The 24995-nt window shown below is 38.5% G+C and overlaps 1 protein-coding gene across 4 annotated transcripts in view; it reads right to left on the reverse strand.

The window, feature by feature from the left end:
* The window catches only part of TANC1 (tetratricopeptide repeat, ankyrin repeat and coiled-coil containing 1), a 176916-nt gene that overhangs the window by 21922 nt on the left and 129999 nt on the right, over positions 1-24995 (reverse strand). For all 4 annotated transcript variants that reach the window (XM_042465137.1, XM_042465113.1, XM_042465128.1 and 1 more), the window contains exons 7-16: positions 20348-20608; positions 15709-15834; positions 14712-14993; positions 12100-12251; positions 8421-8652; positions 6098-6264; positions 4018-4625; positions 3120-3228; positions 1631-1753; positions 230-466 (exon numbers count right to left, since the gene is read on the reverse strand). In XM_042465137.1, coding sequence (XP_042321071.1) covers positions 230-466; positions 1631-1753; positions 3120-3228; positions 4018-4625; positions 6098-6264; positions 8421-8652; positions 12100-12251; positions 14712-14993; positions 15709-15834; positions 20348-20608 — 2297 coding nt within the window. The remainder of the gene's footprint in view (positions 1-229; positions 467-1630; positions 1754-3119; positions 3229-4017; positions 4626-6097; positions 6265-8420; positions 8653-12099; positions 12252-14711; positions 14994-15708; positions 15835-20347; positions 20609-24995) is intronic.

The following is a 24995-nucleotide window of genomic DNA, read 5'->3' on the forward strand; positions in this document are numbered from 1 at the left end:
TATTTCATCTACAACATGGCACATTTCAGAGTGTGCCAGCATCCCTCTCCCAAGTATGTTGCAGACCAATGTCAGTTTGGTCATTTACATCCACCAACTTTTTAGGCCATCCCTTGATGTGAAAACATTGTCTGTCTGTCAGGATTACATCCTCATAGAGCAAAGAATTTATTTTGCTTCAGTTCCTGCCTGAAAGCTATACAGAAGTACTCTTCATAGATCCTGTTACCTTTGCTCCTTTTTTGCATAGGAGTGAAACTATGTGCATGTGACCTGCGGCTGATGCACAGCAAAGTGGGGTCATCCCATTCTCAGATGCACCATCAATTGAAGCACCAAATTCCAGTAAGAGAAGAACCACTTCTTCATGACCAAGATGAGACTGTACACATAATATTGGAGCATTGTTGAGAACCTCTGTCCTGTAGTTTACATTGGCACCACCCAAAATCAACAGACGACTGACCTAGCATTAAAAGAGAGAAAGGGAGAGAGACTGAAAAGAGGTAGATTCTGAAATACTTTTGTTTTACACATTATGTATGACTTTTCAACTAATGGGTGAAATTAATACAGACTCATGTGAAAAATGCTTCATTCATCTCCATTCACTGTGGCTGAATGTCAAACAGCATTTACTTTTTGATGACAAGCATGGGTTGTAATCAGTGGCTGTGCAAACAGAAGGCAATTCACACAACCACTCCTGCTGCAGCTCTGAAAAGGATCTCCAGAAAGCAGGTGTGTGGGGTGCTGAACACTGCAGGCTATGTCTTATTGGGCCTGCAGTGGAAAGGAGGAAGAGCCCAAAATATGGCAGGACAACCTCAAATAAATGTACAGAGAAAGAAATAGATTAGCTTCAGAAGCTGTCTCCTATGTGCACAAACCATATACGTTGCATTTGTACTGAGAATACACACACACACAAATTCAGGATGTAGCCCAATGACTGCTATCCTAATGTCACCAGTGGCACCATAACATCCTCCAAGGCACTCTTGAGCATCAGCACAGGTTGTAGGACAATTTGCACAACATCCTAATAAGATCCCATCCACAGCAGAGCAAGTCAGTTTGGTGCCACCCAAAATCAAAATATCATTTGTGAGTAAATGCCAGGTTCCTTTTTTGCTGTACAAACATATCTCTCATATTCAATAGCCAGGGCTTATGTAACTTAACGGACAAGAAAATGAGCTTACATACCAGCATTTCTCTCAAAGTAATTGCCACCACATTGTTACTTATTTATAGTCACAGGGTTAAAGTTTTGCAAACACAAACAGGAAATGTACTGTAATGAAATATACATATTTCTTTCCTTTTTAAAAACAACTAGTTACTGTAACATTCCAAACCTTGTGCCTACTCTCCACTATAGATGCCCTGGCCCCAGATATGTGCCAAGGCTGTAGAAAAGAGGGCAAGATGGTTATTGTGTTCAAGCAGGGCAAATTATGAAGGAGCAGTGAGACTAACAGGAAGAGTGATTTAAGTGCTAACTGGTAACTTCTGCAGGAAAAGAGTTGTGCTATACAGAAGATACACTACTCTTCATGCTCAGCATTAAAGGTTCAAGATTATAACTACTGAAATTTGAAATATACAGGATCCATTGCTTTCTTACCTTTACATTTGGAGTATAGAGATTTCGTAAAGAGGCAAGAGCTGCTGATAAACCATCAGTACTATACCCAATCCACAGGGCTTGAAGATGACTGGAAGAAATTCCAGTCTTTTTACTGAGTCCCTAGAAAATAAAACAGATACCTGCTGTGATAAATTTGCTAGGTACATTGAGGAGAAAGACTGTTGCATTACAGTGTCTTCAGAGGTGTCCAACAGTCAAGTTTCCTGTTATAAATTTCAGTTGCTCTGTTTTGATAACGTGGAGGTGGCTGCTAATTTGAAATAAGATATAGTGCATCAGCTCCTGAAGAAGACTTCCCTGGACCTGGAGATTTGTGAGAACTACCATTCCATAATCAAATCCCCCTTTTGGGCAAGATATTCACTGTGTGGTGCCTAGGTGACTTCTTCCAGGGAGCAGATTACCTGGAATCACTTTACTCCAGATGAAAGACAGTGGGAGTGCTCCCTTGTTGATCATCCTAGATTTCTTGGTGCCCTTTGATATCCCTGACCACAGTATCCTACTGGAGAAGTAGGCATCCCATCTGTAGGATGCAAATAGGAAGCACTGTGTTACAGTGGTTCTGCTTCTGTTCTACAGGATACTCTTAGTTCCAGAGAGTGGCAATGTGGGTCTCCTATTCTACTCCATGGTTAATACGCTGAGGGGTACACATCTTCCATACAATCCCCCATACTGTTCGACATTTATATGAAGCTGCTCGGTTGTTTGGGAGTTTGGTGCCACCAGTATGCTGACTGACAACACTCAGCAATACTTCTTGTTGTTAGCCAGCTGGGGCTATATAGGTGCGGGACTAGTGCCTGGATACTGTAATAGACAAGAAAATGACAAATAAACTGAAACTATATCCTGGTAAGATGAAGGCCCTTTTCTGGGTCTGGGAATTTAGTAAACAACCTGCCCTTCTCCACTGAAGAAGTAGGCAAACAGGCTGGGAGTATCCCTGGATCCAATTTATTTTAAACTGATTTTATTTTAACTGATGCCCTGAGATCTTGACACAGGAATGGATCTAAACATTTAAATAAATTTGAAAAACCACAAGTGATAAAAGGTGAAGTAACAAGAATATTTCTCAAATGATTAAGAGTTTTGCACCATTAAACTTATGGCAACATTTCTCTGAAATTTAAAAAAAAATCAAGGAAGAAGTTGCAACTGTTTCATGAGAATAAAATGTAATAAGCACTATTACTACTATGAGTATTATAAAGTTGAAGAGACAAGTCAGAGCTTCTACAGTTGTAAAAATGCAAAACATAGAAGCTCATAGCTATTTCAAGTACAACACTGAAATATTTTGGGTTCTATCTATTTTTTAAAGTAAGATTTTTAGAGGAAGGAGAGGGAGAGAGAACATGACAATATTATGGCAAAAAGCTTAATAAACATAAAACACAAATACAAAAGCAAGAAAGAAAACAAGGAAAGGCAGTAAAAGATGTAACAGATATTTTACCTTGAAAATATGTGCTTTAAGAATATGATGCCCAAGTTCCATTGTTTGCTGACGGTTAAGTTTTCCTTCCTGCCTTGAAAACATGAACGCCAGAAGAGCATGCCCAGTCCTAATTGTACAAGCAGAAAGATAGAACAGGTTATTTTAAATAAGGTTAGAGTCAATCTTCATGACATGAAACTCATGTCATTAATTTGTCATCTGAAAACCTCAAGGGATAAATTTCATTCTTCTTCTCTTGCCCAATGTCTAAATATCAAGATATGTTTATACTCAGGAGGACAGAAAATACTTGCAGACATACTGCTCCTCTTTTCAGACACACACTGATCCTTTTTGTGGAAAAGCAGGTGATTGTTCATATTACATTTTAAATCAAATCAAGTCATGGGAGATGTAAACTCAGCAGATAACTAGCATCACCGTGCCAGTACCACTCAATCAATGAAACATACAGCCCAGTCAGTACTGAAAGTAGTTAAATTCTGTTTTTAGATTATGCAATGTTAATACTAGTTTTCATTTACAACTTATATCACCCAATATCTTGATTCTAGAATTCTTTTTTAAAAAGTGCATGTTCCTTTCTTCCTTGCAATTTAAAACTCATCAGCACCTTTTAGTACCAACTATACATTAGATTGACAGCTAGTGTGGTGTAGTGTTATAAGCATTAGACTACAAAGCTAGAGAGCAAAGTTTGCATTCCTGCTCAGCATGAAATCCACTAGGTGACCCACTAGGTAAGTCACACTCTCTCAGCCTCAGAAGATGGCAATGGTAAACCCCTTATGAAGAAACTTGCCAGGAAAAAAATCATGATAGGTTTGGTTGCTATAAGCTGGAAATGACTTGAAGTCACACAACAACAACAATACATTACTATGCATCAATTTACCTTGGTTCACATAAAAAGTCAGTGTTTTCACCTTCTGCTCTCCAAACAAGCCACTCCCTGAAGGATGGGTGGCAGAACATTCTTGTTTTGTCACGCCTTTTTATCAGAAAGCCTGAAAGAGACTCCATCTTCTGCTGGAACTCTTCCCACTCCTGTTCACCATGTATCTGGCCAGCATTAATAGCTTGGAAAATCTGGTCATCTGTCATTGGATGAAGTGATGCTAGGGCCACATTCAGCACTGGCAGGGCTCTTTCAAAGGATGAGTTTGTCATGAACTTCATGTTGCACTGAAGCAAATAAAGCTCAGAGAGGGAGACTGGAACCACTTTGTAGCTTGCACTTTTGATTACAAGATGACCCTTCTCAAAGAGATCTAAAGTCAACTTCAAGTAGAGATAAGATCCCATGCTCCTCATGATCAGGTGACTGCTCACTTTCCCAATAATTGCTGCATCTGCTTTTCCATTGAGAGAGATGTTGTTTATAATATCCTGGCTTGCACTGATCCTGTACTGAATGTATGCATTCAAGTCAGCTTGTATCTCTTTGTTGTCATGGAACTCATCAAGGGAGATAGTGAAAAAAGGATGTGAGCTGGTTATTTCCTACATTACAAAAATAATAGTAACAGAGAGTGCGTATCATCATCATCATCATCATCATCATCATCATCATCATCATCATCATCCTACTCCCCCTCCCCAAACTTGGGACACAAAGCTGCTTCCAAAACAAAACAATACAATTAAAAACATACAAAGGCACACATTAAAATAGAATTAAACTAGTACACTATTAAAACATACACTCATTAAAAGAATAAAATGCAATCAAAAAGATAATAGCAATAAAAGCAGTACATATTAAAACACTTAAAATACTAAAAGAAATTAAAACAATAAAAATAACACCATATGTACATGCACCCATAAAATTACGTATGTCAAGTATTTTATAGAACGATAAAAGATTCAAAGGTATCGTTCTATACATGGAATTTGAGCTTGCTGAAGGCAGGAAAATCACAATGTATTAAAGGTAGGGTGATGAAGCAAACAGTGTTTACATTATGATCCAAAATGGAGACCTAGTACAGATGTAGCTGGATGAAAAACCAGGGGGGTGGTTGGCTTCTCTCCATAAGAAGGGACACTCAGAAGCGACTGTGTCCACCAGCCTGGCCATTTCTCCATCCCGGAGGTCAGCCAGAGATTAACAGAATTGCTTGCCATGCTGACAGGAAAATCCCCAAGAACCATGTGGAATCAGTCCAGATCCATCAGCCTTCTGGGAAGGACCATCCTAATCAGTCCCCCACCCCTGCAGAGGTTCCAAGTCTCATTCTGACCAGGTAATGAGTTGTCTGTGACAACCGCATGAAGGTACTCTACACCAAGACCACAATGACCCCACCAACACAGGAAATGTCCTGTGTGCCCAGCAGTATAAGTAGGTCCAGTCCCATGGTTGGCATGGAAGCCATGAAGTCCTGGGCCACTCTCAATAAAGCTGTCTCAGTATGGATGTTGAAGTCTTCCAGCACTTCTAGATGTGGGGATTCCAACACCAACAATATCCCAGCTACTCACCTTCAGGTAAACACCCTCAAAACTTGCAGATTGTGGGGGAGGGCACCTGGCTAAGGAGATGGATCATGATAGACCACTGCAACTCCATTTCCCTGCTCCTCAGGTCTCACCTGCTGCTACACAGAAAAGCCTGGTGGGCAGATCTGTGAGAGATTAACACCTCATCCAGCCAGGTCAGATCAGGTCAGGACAATTAAAAGTAGATCCCCAAATCAAACTTGGTAAATTCACTCTTTTATTTTTATTTTTATAAATTTGAATGATTCAGTGAGTCTACTGCAGTTTGGATGCAAGCAGCAAAAGCCTCTGCTATGCACAACCCATGAGCAATGGCCACTCATGTATATGTGTGATTTATAGAAGCACCTGCCATAGCCACATCTTAGCCTCCAAATCATTTTTCTGAGCAAAGTCAAATCACAGTGAGACTCTCTGTCTCTTCAATGCAGTGTTCTTTCCAAAAGAACAACTTGTTCTTAAAATATTACCTGAAAGTTTGTCCTTACAGTCACAATCAATTTCAGCCAAGGAGGAAATTTGGAAATAATATTTGAGATGAAGGAAGCAACAGTATCCCCATAATCAGGTTTGTGAAATTCAGCCTCATTTAAGCCATCTATCAAAATTATATATTCTTCTTCTGGAATTTTGTGTTCTGGAAGACAAGATAGTGAGAAGCAGTAAAGATTACTAGCTTTCCTATCTATTTTAGAATGTTTCTTTCAAGATAGAAAATTTGAAGATGCCAGACTAATTCAATTTGTACACATGAAGAGAAGATTAACAGCTAATGGGTGGAATCCTGCTGGGCAGTTATGAATACATAATTTACAGTTATGTTTTCATAACTGCTATGTATTCATGATCCCTATGTAACCCTTAGTTTAGGGGCTACATAGGGACCACGAAAATCCCTTAAACCCCATTTACTGGTATGCAGCTGCTGGGACCGATGGGGGTCTGTTCTCATGTCAATCAACATTCACAACTGCCCCTTATACGAGCAACCACTAGTACAAGAGGGGTTTGTAGCGGGAGTCCTTTTTCTGTCTGTTGTACCAGAGACAGCTGATGGGAGGGGATAGGAAGTCTGGCAGCCACATCACAATAGACAGGCGAAGAGATCCCCGTTGATCCCAGTGGCTACTTATAGGTAAGTGGGGGTTTTGGGGGAGGAGGTTTAGCCAAAATCCACTAAGTAGCACCATAGCTGGGGTGCTATGTAGTACATAATGGTTATACCTCTCACTCAAATTATAAAAGGTGTGCCTCCATCTTCTAACAAGCCCATGATAAAATTTTCTGTACCAACAAACATTGCTGTTAACTACTGTTTTATTACTTAGGCAGTGAATTCATTCCAGTATCCCAGGCAGATTTGCATATCCAAATGTAATGTGGCACTCTAAATTTTTACAGATATTCTGAATTTTTTTAAAAATGAAGTGCTTGATACTGTAGCTTCTTTCACATTCCCCTCCATTTAAAGAAAACATACTTTTTTTTTAAAAGAAAAGATTCTCAGATTGGCCAAAACACATTTTAAAATGCATTTATAGATTCCACCAGCATACTGGAAAAACAGTATAACCTACAACATCATTCTATAAAGACATACCTATCAGAAACTACATGACACATTTGCCCTACACAGAATGCAAACATAGATTAAAATCTCAACCACATTACCTTTTATAATTCATTTGAACATTTGAACAACAGTTTGCAACCTGTTAAATAGCAGAAGCCGTTTTAGCCTTTAGCAAGTGGCTACAGACCATGAGTACAGATTACACTCTATGTTGCAAAGATGGCAGGAGGTGCATGCATACCAACCTTGAGTTTATAAAATGGATTGCAGGAAGAGAAAAAAAGCTAAAGTGAGTATCCCTGCAGATTCATAATGAAAATATGGATAATCATCAAAGATGACCAGCACAAGAACAAGCCAATCAATAAAAAAACAGCAGCAAAGTGGCATCCCAGCTTTGCTAACCCACATTTATGACCAAGTGTTCAGTTTCCCCTAATAATTATAGTGAGCCCTTGGTATCTGCTGGGGTTTGGGTCCAGGACTTACCATGGATACCAAAATCCATGTATGTTCAAGCCCCATTAAATACAATGGATAGTAAAATGATGTCTCTCATATAAAATGACATAATCAAGAATTGCTTTTTAGATGTTACATATTTTAAAAATATTTTCAATCCGTAGATGCTTGAATCCATGGATTAAAAAAATCAGTGAATATGGAGAGCTGACTACACTTGTAATTATAACTGTACTTATAAATATGTACTTAAAATTTTTATAACTCATAATATCAAAATATATGTTACACTGTATGTGCCATTGCTGTTACAGAGCTGTTCATGTTGTTTTACTGATCAAACCACAGTTGCCAACACAATTTTCATTAAGTGTCCACTTTGCAAATGGATTCACAGAACTTTCTGAATAATTCATGTTATTATATGCACTAAAGGCTATTGGGAAGCACATCAGTAAATGTGTAACATTACAGCCTAATAACGTTTTCGTAAAAATTGAGACCTTCATTATTTATTTGCTACCAAAGTATGAGTTTATTTACCTGTCCTAAATGCACTCCTAAATATACAGCATATGGATTAAAACTAGTCTGAAATATTTCTTTTTCTTGGTAGGCCCTCATACTTATTTAACAAAAAAAGAAAAGAGTACTCTAAGTCTGGAGACTGATCCCCTACCCACTGTTACACCCATTTAACACACATCCTCATGCTGTCATTAAAGTCACCCTAGGGGGGGGAAAGTGCATTGGCCTACCTTTTCTAAGGTTCGCCAGTGGTTCCAGTACTCCTCTTCTGAATGCTGCTACAGGATCCTGAACACAGGACCTCAGGCTAAGCATACTTTGTAAGTGTGGTTCCCGTATCAAAAGTTCTCTATATGCTGTTAACTGGTGGGAACGGCAGAGGAGAGCTGCAACACTGTGTACAAACTCTGGGACAAGGCATGTGTAAGTGTTGTCTGCTTGGCAGTAGTGATAGGCAACAACCTTTAAAAAAAGCCATTTAAACATCATGGAGAAAGCAATCAATTATATCAATTAAAACAATGTGAAACCAAGCCATTTGGTCAAACATATTTCAACTGATTTTTTTTAATGAGGACTGTACCCTTCCAGATGTTGTGGGACAGCAATCCCCCCCCCCCGGCTGTGCTGGCAAGGGCTGCTTGCAGTTGCAGTCCAACACCAGCTGGAGGGCCAAACATTCTCCACCTTTAAACCAGGAGAACATGTATAGAGAACCTCTGTGTATAAATTTCATAAACCCTTTCCCTCAGGGATTAAAATCCAGGAAAAAAGTAGGCAGTTTTATAATACTCTTACACGTCAGGAACCCATCACAGTGCAATTGGGTATAGGTTCTCTCTGCAAAAAAAATATTACTGGAATTGTAATATTCTGTTGCAGTAGAATAATGTTACTGCCCATTATGTCTTAACAGCGGAAAGTTTAATAAGTTTTAATACAGTTTAATATTTCAATACATAACTGTTTTAAGGTGGGTATAGATAAACAACAATAACAACAACAGTCAGTTATAAGCATCTCCTTATTCTCCCCTCTGACAGCTTGTCTCCCCCAACAAAATAAATGACATTCAACACTTTCAGGGCAGGCAGACGGACAGAAAACTTCTAGAAGACGTTTATTGTTCTGGATATATTTCCATTAGTTTACTAGTTCATTATTAGTGGCACTAGACACATCCTGCATCATTTTTCACAAGCAAAGCTGAATCTCTTCTTCCATATCTACCCTTCTGAAAAGTCTAATGACATTGTTTCAGCATGGAACTATTGCATGGGAAACACATGTAAATTCTTCAGATGTTAATTGGATTCAAGAAACATGTTATCAGTGATAAAGTACTGTACTAACTGTCTTTGTCAAGAGCACTTAGCAATTTTGTTCCTTGTTAACCCAGAGAGCCTTTGGAAATCTGTATCCTTGTACAGCAAATAATTAAACCTCTGATCCTTCCATTGTCATTCCCATAGATAAATAATGAAGTCAGTTTCAAATCATCATCATCATCATCATCATCATCATCATCATCAAAGAAAACAAGGATCCAAAACACAATGCAGAAATAATCCAGTTTGAGATTGCTTTCACTGCCCTGGTTCAGTGCTCGGGAATACTGGGAATTGTAGTTCATTGTGGTACCAGAGCTCTCTGACAGAGAAGGCTAAAGATCTCACAAAGCTACAGTTCCCAGAAGTCCCTAGCATTCAGTCAGCACAGTTAAAGCAGTCTCAAACTGGATTATTTCTGCACTGTGTTCTGGACCAAGATCTAGCTTAATCATTTTATAGATAAAGCTTTCTCCTGGGATTTTCTCAATGAATTCAATTTCTGGTGGCAACACAATGTTCTCTCTTTCCAAACCATGGTTTGCAAATTGGGAAACACTTTAAGGTTTCTCCTCTCCCTGTAGAATGAATTTAATTTCCTTGCACACTCTTTTCCCTATCCATATAAGATATATGATCCAGTCTCAAATATATTTTCCAGGACCACACAGTAAGTTCTGCTTCACTCCTCTCTGTTCTCTAAATCGAACACACAAATCTCACAACGCACGTAAATTTATAGCCCCATCCATAATCATATTACTATGCAAGCAAATCTCCTGCACATGACCAAGTCATAAGACACTGACTATCTATTTAAAACATAATCCTAAAGGCCTTTTCAGGCCTTAACAACACATTAGCTGTGATGACTATGACTTTTTTTGGCCATGTAAACTGCAGACATGAACCCAAACACACATGCGACATCTGCTGGCAGAATCACTTTTCTGGGTGGAACTGGGACACTGACTTCATCTTGTCAGTGCAGGCTTCATGCATCTCAAACATCGGCTCCAGAGGAGAACAAAACCATCCAGAGCCTTTTTCTTGGTCAGGACTGAAAGGTGCAGGAAGGTTCTATCTGCAGCATTGACATGACATTTGATCATTCCTAGGCCATTGGGTCCCTAATCTTGATCAGGAACATAGCAATGGGGGAAAGGAGGATTAAAACTCTCATACAAAGCCAAAAAAGGCACCCACAAGTTCCAAAGTGAAGGCTTTAGGCTGGCAATCTGTGTAAATATGGACCCTCTTATGGTCAAAGTCAGAACCACATGCTGTGCACCTTGGTCCATAGACTCAGTAGTTCCAATGAGATCAGTGTGACATGGCACTGGCTTTAGAGGAACTGTTCCACTTACATTAATGGGAAGCTAGAACATCTTAATGCACTTGTTAAATATAGACTGTTGCTAAAGTGCAGCCTAATCCTCTAAAGGCACCTTTTAGAAAACTCCATTACAAAAGCGGGGGGGGGGGGGGGGGGGGGTGTCTTCTGACATTTTTTTAAAGCTGATTTGCAAACTATCTATGTGATCTAATCCAACTAATCTACAATTCAGAAAGTTCACAATTACAAATCTTTTCTTTTAAAATTTGATTTATGAGGAATTAGACAACTATCACAGTTCTCCTACAAATTTAAGTGCACTCATCATTAGGCATCAGATTTAACTCAGGAAAACTATGGATCTATACTCAGAAGCATGTCCCTCCACAATCCACGCAGCTAAGTCTTATGTAAACTTATATGAAGTGATAACTTCATCTTGTTGGAACTGACTTATTAAATTCTTATTTGATAGAGTTCTAAATATAACAATGACAGCATTAGGACAGCTCTTATGTAAGCGATTGAACGAAGTAATACATCAATGCCAAAGCAAATCCCCTCCTATTTACAACAGTTTGCAAGGCTTTCTTCCTTTCACAATCCTTCTTGCAAAAATAAGTGCATTAGAAAGTCCCTAGTGCAATTTGCTGGTAATTCCCATTTATATAACTGCTTGATACATCAGTGACGAGCACACTGTAAGCTGCCTAGATCAAATGTTTTATCCTCACTGTTTCCCTCTCCCAGATACATTAGCTTCAGGAAGCTACACTGAATAAACTAATGGATAGGGAGGGAGGGAGTAGTAGTTTTCTTTCGAATTATGGATCACCATCTGCCAAACTGAGATAGAAAAGTAAAATACACTCCCACAATTCAAGCTAAACTGGCATTGCTTTGCATGGCCAGGGGAAAAAAAGGAAGAAAAAACATGGTAAAAGAGAAAGAAGGGGAATAGAATTGCCCATATGTATTCACCAAGGTTATGCAGTGTCTTCTTGTTACTTGCATACAACAAACCAATCAAGTGAACTGCAAGATTTGTTAATGTTGAAAAAAGAATATACCTGGCCAGCAACCTTGGGTTTTTAAATATATTGAATTCTTATAAGAGGGATTCATTGACATGTAGAATATCCACAGTCCTGAATAAGTACTGGCCAGTAACTTTGTGTTTTGTTGCTATAGTTATTATTTGGGCATAATGCTGAAACAGCTATTCAATATAAGGGTGTTTGTTACCTTTGAAGCAAGACGTCTAACTGATTCTCCCATTTGGTTCTGATGTTCCTGAGCAGGGGAGCAGTTCAAAGTTTTGACTGTACTGATACCAGCTGAGGTAACAACAGAAGGGGGTAACTGGCTGAGCGGAATCTCTTGACAGGGGTCACTGGCTGTGGAGGGAAAGACAGGCAGAAACCAGAGTTATAAGTAGTGACACTCATTTTGTGGTATAAAGTATATATCTGTAATGCTGGAGATGTTTAGTCTTCTAACGGAAAGCTAAACATTGTTTGAAATCCCCCGCCTGTCCTCATGTGTTACCAGTTATGACTTCATTCATGTAGCTGCACGTGTTCATCCCTCTACTTTGAAGATCTGCAACACTAATTCAGTGATGCCATAGCAGCATATATCCAAATCAGAAACAGAAGGGGAAAAAACAATTTAAATTCCTTTGTAATAATAGATGCATGCCTCAAATGTACCCCACATCTATATTTCACACAATAACAAAATCCTAGTATACAATATATGATACGATATATACATCTGTTCTGATCTCCAACATATTTTCTTGTGGATAGAGTCTTCCTCCCTGCCTCCCTCTCTATCTCAGTCATATATATACACAGACACACACTATTTTATCCTCAACACTCCCTATTTTTAACTATCTTAATTTGTGTTTGACTGATACAATTTATATTCTGGTATCAAAATTTTAAACATCAGCATATTTTGCCACACATAGTGTCACTCCAGAAAGACGACAATTAAAAGTGTACATGCACACTGGTTCTGAGATTCAATGGGATTCAGCACATAAAGAGCAGTTGGTATAAGCCGCAAGTGAACAAGTCATGGAGTGCAAGCCCGGAAGAATATGGGCCTGATTTAGAGAAGAATAAATGAAAGATGGCTTTTCTGGTCCTGTAGCAACTCCCTCCCCACTAAGCCTTTCCTATAGCTTAGGGTACCCTAAGGCCAGAGCAGGGCTGAAGAATATGAAGGATTTCTAAAATTCAGATGATAGCATTTTCTGAGAATGGAGCCAAAATCTCGGTGTTCCTCTTCCCTCCTGCTATAGACAACCTGTTCAGCAGGGTCCTCAAACACTTTTAGCAAATGAACAAATGCCAGGGCGAGAACAGACAAGGAATTTTGTGGGATTTTCTCTGGATTTCAACTGTGTGTGAAATTAAGTATGCAAAACAAACGAGGTATACGTTCAAGGCATACTTTGTGGCCACTACCAGAAAACAACCAGGACAATTTAGAGGTTCTATCAAGTCATCTGCCTGATCAAAGAAGCAAAGTAACTAAATGAATGAACACAGTCTTGAATTTGTACAATGTGCTGTATAAAAACAAGTAGAAGATTAACACTTCTCTTCAGTAGTTGATTTTCCTATTACCCACTTTTTATTTTTAAATGGACCTGATTTTGTTCCTTATTTTTATTTCACAGAGCTCAATTCTAATTATTTATTATATCAATCTTTCTTTATCCACTCTTGGCCATAGTTTCAGCTGAAAACTTAAATATTTCTTCCTATCTGCAGTCAAGTATTTCTTTGGAAGCAACATGAAGCACCTACTGGCATGAGTCTTCAAATGTATTCTGCACAGTTTAGATGCCACCTCTATATGATCAACGTAGGTAGAAGGAGAAAGGGGGCAGATACACACCAAACAGGTGTTCTTCAAGTCTTCAAATTTTGCTTTTTGAGGACAAGTTTAACTTACTGGTTGGCAGTATTTTAAAATTTACCCAAGATCTTTTTCACTACACATAGGCTGGGTCCACACTGCTGGGATAATACGGCTTGAAACTGCTTTAACTGGTTTGGCTCAATGCTAGGGAATTCTGGGAATGGTAGTTTGTTGTGGAGCCTCCCTGCAGTGCGGATGCAGCCTTACTGTCCAAAATGGTGAAAAGATACACCTTAAAAAATAAATAAAAGAAAGCATCTGCACTCCCTGTATGGAAAAGTGAAGAAACCTTCTCAGCATATCTTTAATACAGTTTATCACAGGAGACTTATTTTGTGTATTTTTGGTTGGCCAATAACATTATCACATTTGTAACCATCTGGTAGTCACAATCTCATGTATTCCCTAATTTATAGGATATATAGGGATCATGTTTTTGCATTCCATGTACAGTACATATTTGCCTCTTTTCTAACAGAACACATTCAATGTACATCCAAATGTGTGATAAGGCTCATATGGTATATCTAGTTCCAGCGTTGTATGTGAAACAGGAGGAAATGGCCTTTAGATCTTTTCTTCAAGCTGTCTAAACTTCAGAACTGAAGGGACCTTCAAAAGGACCTTATTTCAAAATGAGGCCTCACATTCTCTCCTACATGCAGTCATATAACCCCACAAAACAGTTCCCTTGTCTTGGTTTTATGAAATGAATTCCACACAGCAATCAATGAATCTGGTGTGGGCCCAGAAGATGATAACAGGCTGTGTGAAAAAAAGTGGCTAATGAAGAAAGCACCCAGAGCAAACAGGGGTAGGTATTTCATCTATAAAATGTAAATGCAGTACGTTTTCACATCAATGAATAAGAAAAAGAAATTCCTTTTCTTTAAAAAAGTTACAATGTTATAACATACTTTTGGGAGAAGAATTAGAGCTGGTGGAAGCAATTTGCCTCATGCGACTTCCATGGCAGCTAAGTGCCACAAGCTTGGAAATAATAGCTGTCTTCCCAAATCCCACATTTCCAACAACAATGGCCCCCCTGGTTTCTGCCTGCTCTGTATTCTTCAACTTTTCCTCTATGGCTTCAAACAGCCAGTCTCTTCCGACAAACACAGAGTCCGTTGTTATGCTTGGCACTTCGAACAATAGTGGCTTTAGCAAAATGTCTTGAGGCTTATAGGGGACAAAACGTGCTGAGAAAAGGGAAAGAATGTGTTACAGAACAATATTTTAAGCACTGCAAAATCAATTCAAGGCAAAAATACTCAAACATGATCAACACAACTGATATGCACTAATCAGCATGGTTTACAATCAAAACTAGCGCCTCTCTTTGATCCAGATGTAAGTGTAAAAATCCACTGAATGTGATACACTGTACTACAAGTAGGGATGGGAAAATTTGTCATTCTTGGGCAATCAGTTAAGTAAAACAACCTCATATTCTTTCCATTTTGAATATAAAGAATATAAATTCTTATAAAAATGAACTGCAAGAAAATTCTTACAGTCCCTAACTACAATTGGTAAACCTTTTGAGACTCCACTGAGAAAAGACATCCATTTTGATCCTGATAGCAACCCACACCTTTATGTTCAAAAGCTTTTCCTCTGAGGAGCTCAATAACTAAAAGTAGCTGTTTTTGCGTTCCATGTACAGTACATATTTGCCTCTTTTCTAACAGAACACATTCAATGTACATCCAAATGTGGGATAAGGCTCATATGGTGTATCTAGTTCCAGCGCTGTATGTGAAACAGGAGGAAATGGCCTTTAGATCTTTTCTTCAAGCAAATGCTACTCCTGCAAACCCATATGTATAATGCACAAAGAACATAAATAAGAAAAATTACATCCCACCTTGACCAGTGCATTTTTTAAAAACCTGTATTTAATGTATATATTACCTTTCATTTCTTGTTGAACTCTCCCTCCAGCAGTATTGTGCCAAGGTAAGCGAATTGAGGTTCGCAATGGCGTATTTCTCTGCCCATCCAAATAGCTCAGGTCTTCAAGCTTGGTGGTACTTGTTGCTGTAAAAACAACATTAACTGGTCACGGTGATGGCTACAAAGTTCAGACATTATGCCAATCACAGCTATCTGAACACAGAACAAGGCACAAATGGAATACCCCCTCCCCCAATTTCCTGTTACAACTTGGGAAGTGGTTCCAGCAGTGTAACTGGAGAAAAGCAGACCTTTTTTTTCAGCCCCAATATCTTCCCAATGGCTCTGGTTCTTCTGCCTATGTTTATACTCAGGAAAATGCATGTGAAGAGCAGAAATATGTTAATTAGGGGTTACAGTGCAGCAGCAGAAGTGCATATCAGCCTGTGTGTGCTAGCATACACGAACAGCCCCATTTGAAAAATGAAAGTCACTTTACCAAACAAGAGGAACAAACAGTGGCAAAGGGACACCAGATGTGCCTACACAGTAATAAAGGAAAGAGGAGGAGAGGAGGAAAGAACCAGCTTATTTTTAGACTATTAAAATGGGACAAGGATTAGAAAAGTGTGAGCAGGAAGCTAAAACATAGTATGGTGTGACAACAGATAAGGACACTTATGGAGAGACAATATCACAACAATGCTGCTAAGGAGCATCACTCTGCCTCCCAGCTTGGTTGAAACCAAACAAACGTTATGCTGTTGTTGTGAAGATAAAATATTCTGATGTCTTCCTTGGAAGAGCATAATGAAACAAAACAAACAAACAAGAACACACACACCCACTCACACAAACCCAGGCTTTGAACTTCTACATTCATAGCATACTCCATCTCTTGGGCACCCAAGTAACTTTGAAAATCAAGGCCTTCAGCTTTCAGAAGCATGAAGTTTTAGTTAACAGCTAAATTACTACCTACTTTTTATATGTCAATGGCTACTTCCCATGGACCTTAAATTCTAATGATTGATTGTGCTTCAAGTGAATTTTTGGCCCATTGTTAAATCTTCAAAATACAAAGTATTCAAGACATACAGCACTGCTCCACAGAAATCATCTCATTAACATAAACATTCTATACTGGGAAATAATTCCATGCATGGAAACCACCTTAAAGTGTATATAATTTTCTACTTCTAAAGAATTACATAGAGTTTTGAAATACCCTGCTTCTGCCATAGACTGTCTGGCTCAAGGTCTCATTCTTTGATTTAAATGTGGTCCTTTGTTGTTTAGAGTTTTTAATATAAAAAAAGTCACCAGGAAGGATTTAAAACTGCTAATTTACTGCTAGATGGCACATAAAAGAAGAGGCTTATACTGAATTTTATAGCCAGTTTGGCAATCAAATTATTTATTAAAGCTTCAATATTTCCATGTCAAAACACAGCAAGGTAGCTAAGATGAAGCTTCTGCCCCAGTGATTTCATTCAGAGGTATTGGCAAAATCTTTACTGCTAAATAAATCATGCAGTTTTACAGCATCCAGCACATCAACAATCACCCATTAATAGTAAGATTCTTAGCTTCCCTTTTTGCAAAGATATGTATGTATGTATGTCTAACCATAAAAGCTTTTAGGAAATTGTGAAACCTACTGAAAATAAATGGGTCATTCTCAGAATTAAGTAAGAAGAGAAAATATTTGAAGCAAGTGAGGAAAGTGGTCATGATCCCAAGCTCATATGCAGGAGAATACTGTACTCACAATCACAGGTTTGCTTATTTTTTCCAAGACATACCATATTTTAAACTGAAAAGTAGCTTGCCTTTTCAGCACTGTGAACCCATACAGAAGAAAACGGAAAGAAACTTATGGCTAATTATTAGAGTCTATAAGAAACATCCAAATGTTAAATTAATTACAATGGGTGAAGTTCTACACATTTATAAAGTACCTTCATAATATATGAGCATTAATAGCAGAGGGAGACAGACCAATCATTATAGTGACTCCTGTGCTTCTGCAATAGTTTTATAAAGCTGAAGTAGCATTCAAGTTATATATCATTTAGCTTGGAGTTTCTTCAGGGGATTGAGTGCAGTGAAATGGAGAACCCCCATTTGAACACACACACACAATTACAGATTTCTGATCTGGCAGGAATCCTTTCTGGCTACAACATACTCTCCAGCAGCTTTCCAATGAAATCAGCACCAACATATATCATACATGTTGGTGTCTGTTAAAATTTGAAAGGGAAGTTTATAATTTTTCATAAGAAAAATATAAATCAGTGCATCTATTTTTAAAAGTCTTTAAATATAAAAGCAACAGGATCAAAAGTTTATATTTTAAAGAGCCACTCCACAGCTGTATAAAGACAGATACCAAAACCCTTAGACAACTATAAGACCACCCTGGCACAGTCTGGTTCTTTATGGAAAAGGCTAATTCCAGCATTAAGCCATTAGTAAATATTTATATGAACCAAGTGCTCTTTTAATCTGGAGAAGACCTTTTCTCCAATTTTTCTTATTAGGGCTTTCTACCATTTGAGAAAAATCTGTGCCCTGAAGATATTTATTATGTTCTAAACAGCTTTAAAACTTACTAAATATTGCCAAAACACAAATTAGTGATAAGTAAGAAGTTAAAAACAAAGAAGAGAACATGAGAAACGTCTGGAATAGCTAGAGATTTGGAAAAGAAAATGGAGCATGCTTTAAATTATGCCAGGAACTGAACACAGAATGACATTAGCGAACTTTCTTACAGTGCTGCAGAAAGCAAAAGCTTAGGAACAGAAGTATATCAGATCAAAGGGGTTATCGTATTATTTGTCATTTTAGGTTCGTGCTCAGAGACAGAGTATTCAGGATAAGATTGTGAACATTCAGAATGGTACTCAGATCTCATTAAAGCTTTCTGGGCTGGTTCCCACTCATCCCTATTTGTATGCAGGAAGTAGTGCATGAACCTAAAGTACAAGCATAGCTAGCTGCACATGTATATACCAATTCCCTCAATGGCAGGAGCTCCAAGGATGAATGCCAAGATCACAGGAATGTATTTCACCTATTTCAATCATCCCTCAGTTTACACCAACTGGTTTTGATCAAACCAAAAGATTTTGATCAAGCATACATAGTTAAGTCCACCTTTCTGCTATTCTTAAATGGAACAGTTCATTAATTCCCTCATTAGTTTTAATGAGAACAGTTTACAACCAAAAGCTCGCTGCAAAATATGTCTGCCAGGATCTCAGGCTCCATTTTTTTGGTCACACTTTTTTAAAAATTGTTTCTTAAATTTCAATAAGTAACATGAAATTGATTGCATAGAGCCATAAAATGTATTACCCTTGCCATCCCTTCCATCTGGCATAGCCAATGAAGAGTCAGTAACACAGTTAATCTTATTGTAATTATCAGGAAAGCTAATTTAAATGTAAATGTCTACTTTGTAACTATGTTGTACTATGTAGCAATGTGTATCAGAATTAGAAACTCAATTGTTGTTCTGGAAGACCCTCCTAGGATGTTAGGTTAGTGTCACAGAAAATCAATCACCAGGTTTTTCAAAATTATTTTCTGTTATCTCTCCTCTAGCTAATCCAGTGGGGAAGGTCAGCTTCTCAACAAGTGCTACATTTCACACCTTGTCAAGACAACATCAAAATGATATGTCATGAAGATTTTTCCATGCTCTTGCAATAATCATTCTGGCTGCAGTCAATAAGATCATAGCAAAAGATTTACGTGACAAGTTCTCATTTTCTTTACCATTATCAACAAGAATCATTCACCATGGCTTCCCAAAAGTTTTTAACCTTTTTACAGTCTAGCCATAAGCCTACATCCCCGCACCAAAGGTAACAAAGATTTGAGGTTTCCTTATTAATTTTATGAAGTTTATTTGGGTACATATGCCATCTATGCACTATTTTCAATGTAAATTCTTTTGAAGCAGATGAGATCAATTTATGAAGTCCAAATGTTATTCCAGTGTTATTCCACAATTAATACCTCAAATTAATTTGGAATCAATTGGTCTCTTGTAGGTGGCTTCTACTGGATTCTTGAATATTTGTAATACTCCCTTTTTATTGTTGTTTTCTTGGTCTACACATTTCACTTCATTGGTTGGTAAAGATCACAGTACACATACCTTCCAGAAGTACTATTGCTTTATGGCAATGGTTCTTAATCTTTGAACCTGGAGTTGTCTTGAACTTCAACTCCCAAAAGCTCCAGTCAGCATAGCCAGTGAACAGGGATTCTGGGTGCTGAAGTCCAAAATATCTGGAGGGCTGAAGTTTAAGAATCACTGCTTTGTGGTTTGCTTTACTAACTTAATATAAAGGCTGAGTGATTTCTTTTACACCTTACTCTAACCGATGAACAGATATAGCTACTTACTTCTTTTTAATGCAGTCCGCACAAGAAACACTAGTCCATCTCCTAACATAATATCCCACCACTATGCAGGCCTTTGTATTTTTTAAAAAATATCTTTATTATTATATCTGTTAGAGCCAGTGCACTCCCTATCACCAGACCTTTAAATGGAAAATCAGGTATAATGGCAACTGGTTCTTGCAAACAACAACAGGAATTCACTCTGCATGAGGTTTCTTCCCTGCTTTCTTACCTGCAACAGAATTAGGTCGTGGCATTACTAATGAACCAGAGGTTTGCGTGTAAGTAACAGGACCATCTCCAGAAGATGCTTCTGCTTTAGGTAAACTTTCTGAAGACCCAACAGTCTCCTCTTCTGCAACTGGTGAACAATTATCTGCTCTTCGTTCATGAATAATTCCTTGATGTGCAGCAGTTCTGAGACTCCCGTCCTTACTCCATTCCAAACTGGATCCACTACGGTCATCGTTCTCAGAGGAACTTGTTACTGTTGCTAAAAAGCAGAAAATGAAAAAGAAAACCAATTAATTCTAGATTAAAGAATGGTGATAACACATAAAGATCTGTAACGTTCTCAAACAATCAGACTTTGCATGATAAAATGTGTCTGGAATCCAACTAGTTCTTTTCTCATTTTTTTAAGACAATGAAGCAAATACTTTGTGCCCATTCCCAAAGTACATTAAAATCATAGTTTTCTTCACTAATGTTTCCATTCATCTTGGGGATATTTTAAAATCAGTTTCTCAGTGTGAATCAAGAAATGACTTATCCATATTTACCAAGTACCCTCCTCCTCTGTCCAGCTACTTCATCATCCATTCCGCTTCCCACCTGCTCCCTCACCTCCACTAGCCACACCATTCCACCTTTCTTCCTTCCACCCAGTTGCCATGTTTTCTTCTCAAAGCCTGTCAACCTTCCATGCCATTGAACTATTTTGCCATTTGGAAGGGGGCAATCCCACCATTAGGATCTTTTCTCCCTAAAAATATGTCATACTATAGTCAGCCCTCCACATTTGCTGGGGTTAGGGGCGAAAGTGGAAAAATTACAAATAACTCTATCCCCCCCCCCAACCATATTTAACACACACAGAAGGTATGGTCTACAATTTCAGCCCATTGTGGATGCCTTTGAGATGGTGAAGTTTCTTTGCAAGGCAGAAGTGGATGGCTGATAGAGCCTGTTGCCACTCCACTACTATTCAATGAAATTTTTAATCGGGACTTACAAGTCATGTTGCAAATTAACAGTCTCTCAGTCTCACAAAGCTTGCATTCCCAACTAAAAATGCCATAGGGAAGCAGCAGAGGTGGCATGAAATAATTTGTGAATAATCAAATCCGGAACAGTCAAATCCGCAAATGTGGAGGGCTGCTCTATTATAAACCTTGGGTTAACCCAAGTTTGCTGATACATCTCTCTTGTGTGTGGGTAGTAAGATTTTGACTATATTTGCCATAGGAAGGAAAGATTGAAATGAGAAGGAATTATATTACAAAGAAGTATGTACTGGAAAGAATGTGTATTACATATACCAGAAAGAACTGTATGATGTGACCAAGTCAATAGATTATTTGAAGACATACTAGACTAGATAGTATCCTTGGTCTGGTTTCAGTGGGAATACACCAGACAGAGTCGGTGCATGTCCTTAGCTGCAACTATGCATGCCTCAAGATTTAAGCATACATGACCAAAAAAAAAAAAATGAAAAAAAAAGCACATGACCTCCCCATTTCAAAATGTTTAACTCAAATACTGTTGAACACTGCAAGGATTTGACGAAAGCGTGACAAAGTGCTTCTGTATGAAAAAAATATTGAGTTTAAATTTTTGACTGAAGAAAGAACATGGCCTTTTGATATATTACAAGCCAAATGTCTTTTCTGATTTACAAATCAAAGGGAAGGGAAGGGAGAGGGCTAGGGAAGATTTCCACTCAAGTTTTTTAATACTGAAAAGGAGGCATATCGCCAGATTTCCCCTCTCATTTTGGCCACCTGCCCAGGCTTTTCTTGTACTTAGCTTACTGAAAAAGATGAAAATCTGCCCTCACCTCTATTATGTCAGTGGAGGCAGACAATTTCAACTAAGGCAATAAAACACTAAAAAGTAGGAGGAGAGAAGCCTTAGCCAGCAGAAAGTATAGGAGAGGGAGGGGAAGAGCAGTTCTTCACTCAAAGGACCTACTGGCCCAGAATAACATAGCAGGAATGGAAATACAACGGAATCTTACTTAAGTAGTATGGAAGAACAAGCCATTTTCATGGTTGGGTAAAGCCTGCCAAAAAAAGGTTACAAAAATATACTTGCTAAACTCTGTACTGAATGTGCTCTTAATACTATTAATAAATTTGCATGTACAGCCACATGCTTGGCATTCAGACAAAAAAGTAGGGGTTGCTTTGGGAAATGGCATGAACCTCGCTCCCTACCACCTCCTACCCTCTGAAAAGAATACAGAATTATTAGATCAATAAGAAACTCATGGGACTGCAAATACATAGTGCTATGCAAGTTAATTTTCTTTTTCTCTCCCCTCCCTTTTGTCTTCTTCTTCTAATACAGTAAAGTTTGCGATGCCATACTCTGCAGCCTAGCTTTGAAAATCATTACCGTTTTCAGGATGGTTATTTTCCTTTCTATGCACTTCATTTTAATTACCTACTTACTCCCACTTTGCCTTTTATACCCAATTTTTAAATTAAGCTATTTAAAACATTTTTCAGTGCCAAGATTCTCCTCCTCCCCCACACTGACCATCATAAAAAGGTAACTATTATTTTCTAGCTTTTCTTGGCACTGCCACAGTGTTCCACCAACATCTCCACTGTTTGCTTTCACTAGCATACATCTTTCACTATCACTGCTCTTATCATCCTAACAATAGACACTCCGGCTTGGCTGTGAGTCTTTGCCTCACTAGGTTGATACACAAGTAAGACAGGGGAAACTCTATGCCCACCACTGCCTTCCATACCACAACAGAGCTTTATAAAAGCTAGGAAATACATAGTCTTAAAGAGCAACAACTTTTTATGTTTAAAACAAATTTTCATTCACATGTTCTCCAAATTTCACACTGCATACACAACTGTGCTCTGTTTGTTACATAAGCCAACTAAACTTCAGGTACAACATTTCCGATCTAAAGGGTTACACTTGTTGGATAAAAGCCCCACAAATATAGAAAGGCACACCATCCTCATTTCTGCGCATGTCATCTAATTCTATTAATTAAATTTATTCTGATATTACAAGACAGCTGTATCTCAAACTCCTACATTATTTTAATTGTGCTTAATGAAATTAGTTAATTTACTTCATTTAATTTGCATTTATTGAAATTTCATTTAATTGCATTCGCATTCCTTAGCTGCACTCCTCTTTAACTCTCAGCAACGCTCAGAAGATCACAAAGCTTCTGTCAGTGGCTACAGAGTGTCTCCTAGAAAACACAGTCCTCCAGTGCTGAGATGACAGGCCCTTGAAGACTGATCTTCGTGCATACTCCAGAAAACATACAATGGGAAGCTGCATGAGAAGCATGAGTGGGGACTGGGCGGGGAGAATAACAGTGAGCCCTGTCAGCATTTCCAAAATCTACAACAAATATTGGTGCTTGGAACAAAGAGCCATAGAAGCCTCTGACAGCAGATGTCAGAGCTAGACCATTTTCTGCAAGCTCATCTGGCAGCCATTCACAGAGGGCTGTGAGTACAGCTCCAACTGTATTCTCTTACAAGTGGGAGATACTTTAAAATGGAGCTTTGCAACTGAGCTTCTGGGCATCTAAAAGAGAATACTGGAGCAAGTTAATGAGCATAGGAATAGGTGCTACCATTGGTATCTGCATAATAGAGTTCCAGGCAATGCAGTTTTTGTGGCCATAGCAGTGTGGAGGGTTTTTTAGTGGTGCCTAAACTGCTGCAATATTTCACAATGGTGGCTGGGGGTCTTGTTGGAGGGGGGCTTCCTCCAACCCAAAAGTCAAACAGTAAAAAAAGATTCAACATAGGCACCACTATCACAGGCAGTACTGACAAGCTCCCTTCTACTGAATACCAACATGCAAGCTTTCTCTTGCTCTCTCTCTCTCACACATACACAGACAAAATCTGCTCTATCTCCAGTCTCCTCATATTGTTCCATCACTTAATATCAGTAATATCAGAATAACTAAAACACCTTCTCATGCTTTAATAAAGTCCATAACATGGACAAAATCCTACATTGTTTACTAGCATTATTATGATGAAACTGTAAACCAAACCTAGGTGTCTAATAAGGCCAGAGCATATCTTGCTTACTGCTGAGCACCTGTGGCCTCTAAGGCATCCAGCATGATGATTCTACTGAGGACCTAGCCATGATTACAATTAGTTGCTCAGATCAAGCACACTGAAGATTTTTGTATGTGGCTGTTAGATGTAAGTTTCCCCAAAACGAGTATGATTTATTCTGAAGCATATGCTGAAGGCTGGGAACAAGATACACAAGCTGCATCTTCACTGCATAATTAATGGAGTTTGAAACCACTTTAACTGCCATGGTTCAATGTTACGGGATTTGTAGTTTTGCGAGATATTTAGCCTTCTCTCTGAGAGCTCTGCCGCCACAACAAACTACAAATCCTAGAATTCCAAAGGATGGAGCCATGACAGTAACAGCAATGTCAAACTGCATCAATTCTGCAGTGTGACAGCAGCCTTATACTCCTGATGTAGTCATTCATGAGTACAACTAAGACAGAAACCTGCTCAACATCATCATAACATTTAAACCAGGGGCTTTCAGCTGCACTGCTCATGCTCTTAACCACCATGTATACCCAGAGCACCACAACTTGAGTGTCCCTTATCTGGAATTATGAA

This window comes from Sceloporus undulatus, chromosome 1, assembly GCF_019175285.1.
Source record: "Sceloporus undulatus isolate JIND9_A2432 ecotype Alabama chromosome 1, SceUnd_v1.1, whole genome shotgun sequence".
NCBI classification, from domain to species: domain Eukaryota; kingdom Metazoa; phylum Chordata; class Lepidosauria; order Squamata; family Phrynosomatidae; genus Sceloporus; species Sceloporus undulatus.